The sequence below is a fragment of the Aedes aegypti genome, chromosome 2 (assembly GCF_002204515.2).
Source record: "Aedes aegypti strain LVP_AGWG chromosome 2, AaegL5.0 Primary Assembly, whole genome shotgun sequence".
NCBI classification, from domain to species: Eukaryota; Metazoa; Arthropoda; class Insecta; order Diptera; family Culicidae; genus Aedes; species Aedes aegypti.
In genome coordinates, this window is record NC_035108.1 from 326730661 (window position 1) to 326739479 (window position 8819).

The 8819-nt window shown below is 39.8% G+C and overlaps 1 protein-coding gene across 4 annotated transcripts in view; it reads left to right on the top strand.

The window, feature by feature from the left end:
- LOC5565121 (homocysteine-responsive endoplasmic reticulum-resident ubiquitin-like domain member 2 protein) overlaps window positions 1–5396 on the top strand; it is a 51927-nt gene extending 46531 nt beyond the window's left edge. For all 4 annotated transcript variants that reach the window (XM_001649415.3, XM_021845917.1, XM_021845918.1 and 1 more), the window contains exons 3-4: window positions 2574–3239; window positions 4178–5396. In XM_001649415.3, the coding sequence (XP_001649465.2) occupies window positions 2574–3239; window positions 4178–4643 (1132 nt within the window). In that variant the 3' untranslated portion in view covers window positions 4644–5396. The remainder of the gene's footprint in view (window positions 1–2573; window positions 3240–4177) is intronic.
- The last annotated feature ends 3423 nt before the right edge of the window (window positions 5397–8819 follow it).

The window sequence follows — 8819 nt, forward strand, 5'->3', positions numbered from 1 at the left end:
GAAAAACTAGCTTACCCGACGTGGCTAGCCACGTTCCAACGAAATTTTAGAGTGAATAGCTACGTATAATCTTTCAAATCGCTTGATACTGATGACCACAAAATCGGCTAAATTTATACTCTGGCCATACTCCATCGAGCACGTGACCTCAATACTGTTGTAGTGTTCTGATATGAAATAATTATGACCTTGCTGTTGTAGTGTTCTCTCTGTTGTGAAGTATTTCAAAAGTTCCAGAAGATTCTATGAATTAGAGAGTAGAATCTTACTAAAAATTCTAGCATATACTCCCGAAAAGCTGATGTAATTTTTTATTTTTCAAAGTCTCAGTTGTGGTGAAAAGACCATCGACTCAGGGAAATATCGAGTCATGGAACAGGAATGTTTTGGAAAGCTGTTATAAGGGATCATAACAGTAAGCATAAAATTTTGTTTTAAGTATGCATCCATGAGTCGATATCGAGTCATGGAACATCGACTCATGGAGGTTTCACTATAAATTAACAAATCTCGAATATTTGTGCGCCCATTTATCTCATTCATGTTTATCTTGCTTTCACATATGTCGAACTCGTTTTGGAACCTGAGTTGGAACTGAAGAGACCCGTTTCACATGTTCAACTGCAACCCGATTCAAGTTCGACCGAATCACAATTTGCTTAAAATTGATCCCTAACCAGACGACAATAGTGAAGGGTTCAAGAATGTTCTACGAATTGGAATGAACGATGTTCCAGAAAGCTCCAGAATATTCTGTCAAAGATCTATTGTAGTACACCACAATTTGCAATTGTAATGTTCTCATATCAAAAGTGACCGGTGTAGTGCTCTTGAATTGCAATTGCTTTGCTCAACGAAACTTTTCGGTGAAAAATTTCAAAGCGTTACTGACAGACAGACAGTGTTTCTTCTGCTGTGAAATATTTCAAAAGTTACAGAATCTCCTAGCATATTCTCCCGAATAGCTGCTACAAAGTAATATGATTCATTGATATTTTTCAAAATCACAGTTGTGGTGAAAAGACCATCGACTCAGGAAAATATCGAGTCAAGGAACAGGAATGTTTTGGAATTCTACAATTTGTTTGCATCTAAGAGTCGATATCGAGTCATTAAACATCATGGAGATTTCGCTGCAAATTAATAAAATCGTATATTTAGCGAACATTCATCTCATTCATCTTTATCTTGCTTATAAATTTGTCAAACTCGTTTTTGAATCTGAGTTGGAACTGGAGAAACCTGTTTCACATTTTCAACTCCAATCCGATTCAAGTTCGACCAAATTACAATTTGCTTGAAGTTGATTTGTTCACGTTATAGGCACCAACCAAATTCCTATACAGACGACAATGATGAAGAGTTCGAGAATATTCCACGAATTGGAATGAACAAAGCTCCAGAGAACTCCAGAATATTCTGTCAAAAAGCTGTTGTAGTGCTCTACAATTTGCAATTGTAATGTTTCGATATAAAAATTGACCGTTGTAGTGCTCTTAAATTACTGTTGTAGTTTTCAACGAAACTTTACGATGAAACATTTCAAAGCGTTACTGACAGACAAACAACGCTGGGATTTTATATATATGATATCTGAAAAAAATCTGGTAGAATCTCTGAGGTAATATTTGTTATATTTAAAAAAAAAATCATGTTGTATTTTGAGACATCAATAATGAAATTCCTGGAGGAATTCCTAAAGAAAATTCATGGAGGGAAATCATCACTAAATAAACTAACCTATACAAATCTTCGAAGTTATATCAGAAGCTTTGGGCAAGTACCTAAAACATATCTGATGTTATTTCTTGAGAAAATCAATGAACATGCATACAAGCAGCATTTTGCGCAACGTCACGAGGGATTTCCAAGAAATTATTTAGAAATATTCTCAGAGGACTGTCTGGTCTGATTACATGAGGAATCAAACTTTTTTTCCTGGTTTCTGTTAGGTTTCGTTTAGTTTTTTGATTACAATCTAGTTTCTTTTTGATTCCTATTTTTCATGTTGACAACAGTAAAAAATTCTATTGTTAGTAATGTAATAATTCGCATTTAGAATATGCTTCGAAATATCAGTTCAATGCAAATTATTTGTCCCGTTTTTTATCACAGCACATTTTTTTTATACTGAAATGACCTTTGGGTGCTACCGTCTATCACACTCTCATCTCTTAGATGGCGCTGGTGTTCTTCTTCTTCTTGGCATTAACGTCCTCACTGGGACAAAGCCTGCTTCTCAGCTTAGTGTTTTTTTATAAGCACTTCCACGGTTATTAACTGAGAGCTTCATTTGCCAAAGTTGCCATTTTAGCATTCGTATATGGTGAGGAAGGTACGATTATACTCTATGCCCAGGGAAGTCAAGGAAATTTCCATTTCGAAAAGATCCTAGACCGACCGGGAATCGAACCCAGACACCTACGGCATGGCTTTGCTTTGTAGCCGCGGACTATAACCACTCGGCTAAGGAAGGCTCCACTGTCGTTACAGTTAACAATTAATATCATACTAGTCCCTGTTGAAATCTCTCAATAAAATGTAACTAAAATCATGATCAATATTTTTTCCAGGATATCCAACGGGCAAACTCCTCAAGCGCTGTACGCCAATGCGCCCACCAATGCAGCCAACCTCATCATACCTCAGTCTAGTCCTCAAACAAATGTCGCTCAACCGGCGCAGCAGCCAAGTCCCAATCCGGTTCTGGCACAAACCCTACCCAACCTGGCCTACTATCCGTACCTGTCCACAATGAGCTCGTCGCCGATGCCATCGGCCAGCAGCATTCCAGCTCCGATCACGTCCAGTGGCCCGATTCCAACTGGCCCATCGCCAGCAACCGGCAGCGTCCCGCCCGGTCCATCTAGTCAACCAACAATCCCAAGTCCGGTGCCGTCACCGGCCAGTTCCCCTGCGGCAGGTACATCCGGTGCTAGTGCTAGTGCGTCTTCAAGTGCACCTACGGCGACGGCGACTACGGCCACGGCGGCTGCTGGAGTGCAGCAAGAAGGAACAGCACAAGCAGCTCCAGCGGCTGCCCCAGTCGCAGCTGGTGCTGCTGCGGCCGCTCCAGCCCGGAGGTTCCCTAACATCGTTGTCGAAGAGCAGGAAAATCGCGACTGGTTGGACATTATCTTCAGCATGTGCCGCGTGGGGATTCTCATTACCGTCGTGTATCTGTACTCGTCGCCGACGCGATGCATGGCGGTGTTTTTCGTTGGGGTCATGCTGTATCTGTGAGTATTCATGATCAATTGTTTATGTTTTTACAGATTATAAGTTTTGGCGATATTAAGTACTTTCTATTTCATAAATCAAAAGAATATTTTAAAAGCTGGTTGCAGGTCTTTTTGTAGACATTCTCTAAGGAAATCTATCACGACAACAACAATTTTTTATTCCAGAGTTTCTATTTTTAAATTTTCCAGCAAACCCTACATTTTTTCAGAAATCGGATTTAAATTTTGTTATAATAAATACCCTAAAGAATCGCTCAGGAATTGCTCCAGCAACTCCACCAGGGATTATTTCAGGAAATGTTATACCTATTTCTAAAGTCATTGTTCCAAGACAATTTCCAGGGTCCTAACGAGCCATAGTGGTAAACGCATAACTGTTCAGCAAGATGAAATTCGTGAGACCAAACTCCGTCGGTTGAGGATTTTTTTCCCGACTTTACAGGGGTCAGAGTATATTCGTGCCACACATACAAATGCAAATTGGTCAGTTAGCTAGGAAAGATCTCAGTTAACAACTTTGGAAGTGCTCATAAGAGCTTCGTGCTGTGAGGCTGACACTGTACTGGCTGGGACGTAACGCTAAAAAAAGAACAAGATAGGAATTCTTAGAACATACTCTCAAACCAAGAGTGCCTTAGAGTAAACCCAATGATGGGTAACATTGAAGGATTTTCTTCAGGTCGGGTATTCTTATACTGCGACAAATTGCAGATAGGTCTACTTGCTATAAGAGTCTTGACGATCAAGACGCAAACTTACTTGGTTGAACTGAAGTAATTCAAGAATTTTCTGTTCATTATTGTATTTTGGAAACTTTTAATAAACTAAGATGTATGATAAAGGGAATGAATAGGTATACTAATGCTAATATCGTCAAAATTCGTAATTTCTCTCATTTTTCCTTCAATTTAACGTCAACTTCTTCTTTTTTCTAGTTACCAAAGAGGCTTTTTCCGCAACGACAGGGCCGATCGAATGGAATTCGCTCGGCGATTAGTGGTCCAGCAAATCAACATGGCCCATATGATGCGACAGAGGGCCGAGATGCGAGCACGAGTTGCTCCTGCTGCTGTTCCGGCTGTCGCTGCCGCCGCCGAGGCTGCTGCCAATGCACAAGCACAATCACCGGCTGGTCCTGGTGCCCCATCAACCACAGCCACAACGGCAGCGCAAAACGACGAAGCCGATGGATCAAAAACGACGGATGCCAGTTCCTCCTCGGCGCTCCCTGAACAGGACTCCACTGCGGGAGAGGAATCCACAGTCGAAGAAATGGCAACCGATCTATCGAACTCCACGCCCGAGGCCAATCGCATGAACATAAACGACGTGGCCGCCTTCCTCCGGACCATGGTGCTGTCGTTTATCACGTCGATTATTCCGGATACGCCCGCCGCCTAGACGGCGCCAGCGCTCATCTATGTCTTAAACACCATCACATTTGGTAACGTTACTGGTTGGTAGATCTATCGAAATCTGTGAATAGCGCTATTGTTGTAGGAAAGGTATTTACGATCTATATTAGGGATCATCGATTAATTTGCGATGCGGTAACAAAGTGGCGAGGTATCAAATCGAAATTTATTGTAAATATCATCTTCAGATTGGCATCCTTTTAGTTGGCCTAGAAAATTTCACATAAGCTAAATTATAGAGTTGCATTTTTATTTTACATTGTATTTAGTTTACGTTTATTCTGCATCTAGACGTACCAAGAGGTGAAATTCGTCAAATGTGGCTACTTTTCATGTGTCCACCACGAACAGGCGACAGTGTTTTTAAGTATCGAAACCCAGAGTCAGGTTTATGTTGATTCCCATAAAACAATATTTACTACAATTCGGCTCTGGATAAATATCATGTTTGGATGCTGTGAAACGAGTTCAGTTCAATAACTACAGCTTCAGAAGTAATTGTCTTGAATCTAATGTCCACATCCAATGAAATTTATTCAGAGAGCGAGCAGCAGAATCGTAGCTGATTTGAAGTCCCCTAGAGTTTATAACCGACATGCAACTGCTTTTATCACAACTTTATGCGCATAATTTTCAGGTGCTGCAAAGATTACGGATCATTCGATCAAGTGTAAAACACCTTTCGCACTGCTGGAAGGCTTTGGAAACAATAGATTGACGACGCATTCGATTATAGCAATGCACTGTGTTTTAATTCCTCGTTTTCATGCGCTTTTTGAATAGCGCCCTAACCGTTGATTTTAGCGATATAGTTTGTTTGGAGAAGTTTCTTGGTATATTAAGGCGCAACTTTTGACGAAAAAAAATTTTGTGATCAATCCACCTAGCAGTGAGATAGAAAAACTATTTTTTCAAAAAATTTAGATAGACATATGGTGTCTTCGGCAAAGTTGTAGAATTGGCAATTTGAAAGAACTTTGTCGAAGACACAATTTTTCTATCTCTTATACTTTTTGAGATATATGCCGTTGTATGTGAATGACCCCTAAAAATCATATTTTTTATCATAACTTTTTTCCAAGATTTTTAACATTTTTTGTGTTTTCTACAAAGTTGTTTGTCATAGAAAAACCCGTGTTTTTGCTGAACATATCATCACCCTATCTTTTGAAGTAACAAAGTTATTCATGAATTACTCTTTTTTCAAGGGGTAGTTTAGGCCTCTATAACTGGCTTCGGCGCAAAATGGCGCAGACAACTCTTACAAATCATGAAAGTACCATATCTTCCCTTTCGGCAGTTGATAAAAACTTTTGTCTATAAGCGTCTTTGCATGGTTTTTTACTATCAAACAAATAAGCCTTATTAAAACGAATTCGACTGGTAATTCTTTTACTTTAAGAGATAGAGAGGTGCAATGTTCAGCAAAAACACGCGTTTCAAGATGTTCAACAACTTTGTAGAAGATATGAAAAATGTTAAAAATCTTGTAAAAGAGTTACGAATTTTTTAACTTAAAGTACACAAATTTGTATGAAAAAAATAATTTAAAATCATTTTCGATTATAACTTTTTACTTAAATTTTTAACATTTTTCATGTCTTCTACAAAGTTGTTAAACATCTTGAAACGCGTGTTTTTGCTGAACATTGCAGCTCTCTATCTCTTAAAGTAAAAGAATTATCAGTCGAATTCGTTTTAATAAGGCTTATTTGTTTGATAGTAAAAACCCATGCAAAGACGCTTATAGACAAAAGTTTTTATCAACTGCCGAAAGGGAAGATATGGTACTTTCATGATTTGTAAGAGTTTGTCTGCGCCATTTTGCGCCGAAGTCAGTTATAGAGGCCTAAACTACCCCTTGAAAAAAGAGTAATTCATGAATAACTTTGTTACTTCAAAAGATAGGGTGATGATATGTTCAGCAAAAACACGGGTTTTTCTATGACAAACAACTTTGTAGAAAACACAAAAAATGTTAAAAATCTTGGAAAAAAGTTATGATAAAAAATATGATTTTTAGGGGTCATTCACATACAACGGCATATATCTCAAAAGGAATACGAGATAGAAAAATAGTGTCTTCGACAAAGTTGTTTCAAATTGCCAATTCTACAACTTTGCCGAAGACACCATATGTCTATCTAAATTTTTTGAAAAAATAGTTTTTCTATCTCACTGCTAGGTGGATTGATCACAAAATTTTTTTCGTCAAAAGTTGCGCCTTAATATACCAAGAAACTTCTCCGAACAAACTATATCGCTAAAATCAACGGTTAGGGCGCTATTCAAAAAGCGCATGAAAACGAGGAATTAAAACACAGTGCAATGATAGCAAAACCGACCACTTAAATCAGAGAACACCGAAACACAAAAAAAGGATAACGGGCAGGTTCTACCTAGTATTGCCTGCTATAATGTTCATATGAATAAGCACTGATTGCAATTTTTATGTTCTTTTGTATCGATTTGAATACTTAAATTGCATCACTGCGACAATGGACGGCACCCGTTTTCGCTCACAGCTTATTCGTATTGTTATTTCTGTGTAAATTATTAACCACCAATATACTGTAATATAAACTTTCACAAATATGTTGTATGGATTCAGATCAAGTGAACAATAAATTTATTTATGTTTGTACTGATATAGTCGTCCGGAAGGTGGTGTGATGATGTCATCCGAAACTCCTTATACAGGGTTGGTAACACTATTTTCAAGAGACAGTCCTTACTAGTCTCTATTCTCAATAGAAAGTCTCTAAAGTCTTTAGCATAACATAGACTGACGGTTTATGGACAAAAGGTCGAAAATGATTTGCTCCATGGGATTTTTTCCTTCTTTGAAAAAAGGTATTCGACCTTTTGTCCCTTCTGTTTTGTTCTTTGACCTATTGTCCTTTCGACCTTTTGTCATAGATTCAGACTAACTGTACATGACAATGGTTGCAGTTCCGTGATTGATCGGAACTGGTAAGAATTCGATCAATATGAATAAGGGATCGAGGCTGCATTACCGGAAGAGGGTAAGCTGCATCAAGCCTCTCTTGAGGACTGCTGGAGAACAGTGAAAGCAGCCATCACCAATGGGTTCATTCAAATATTACGTAACGCAAAAATTACCAATTTTAGACCCCCTCCCTCCCCCACGTAACAGTTTTTGTATGGAACATTTTAAATTTTTGTATGGACCGTAACACTATCTAAGACCCCCTCCCTCCCCCTGTTGCGTTACGTAATATTTGAACGGTCCCAATGCAGCTGAGAGCAACGTCGGGTACGTGGGACGGAGTCGACGGAACGATTGGTTCGACGAGGAATGTAGGCAGATTCTGGAGGAGAAGAATGCAGCGCGGGTGGTCATGCTGCAGCAAGGGACCCGGAACATTATAGACGAAAACGGCAAAAGCAGACCCGCCTCTTTCGGGAGAAAAAACGCAGCCTGGAGGAGACCGAGTGTGAGGAGATGGAACAGCTGTGCCGGTCAGAAACTCACGCAAGTTCTATCAGAAGCTCAACGCATCCCAACGCAACGCAACGGCTTTGTGCCGCGAGCCGAGATTTGCAGGGATAAGGATGGGAGCATTTTGATGGACGAGCTTGAGGTGATCGAAAGGTGGAAGCAGCACTTCGACGAACACCTGAATGGCGCTGAGCGCACAGGCAATGAAGAACGGGACAACGGAGGAAATGCCTTCGTCAGTCCTGCGGGCGATGGAAACCAACCAGCCTCTACTTTGAGGGAAGTGCCATCCACCTGCTCAAGAACAATGAAGCTGCTGGTAAGGATGGTATCGGAGCTGAACTCATAAAGAGGAGGAAGCTGGCCATTTGTCTGCACCGGCTGATAGGCATAATCTGGGAAACAGAACAGCTACCGGAGGAGTGGAAGGAAGGGGTTATATGCCCCATCTACAAGAAAGGCGACAAGTTAGATTGTGAGAACGTTCGAGCGATCACCGTTCTAAATGGGGCCTCCTCATATTTCAACAGTAAATTCTCAAGGACATACTTCAAAGAATGCTTTATAGATTGCTCTAAAAGAATCTCCTACGAAATTCTTTTAGTTTGTTGAAAAACTCCAAGGATTTACCTATGAATTCACCAGTAATTTATGGAGGATAACTAAACAGATTTTTGCAGGAATTATCCGAGTAAAAGG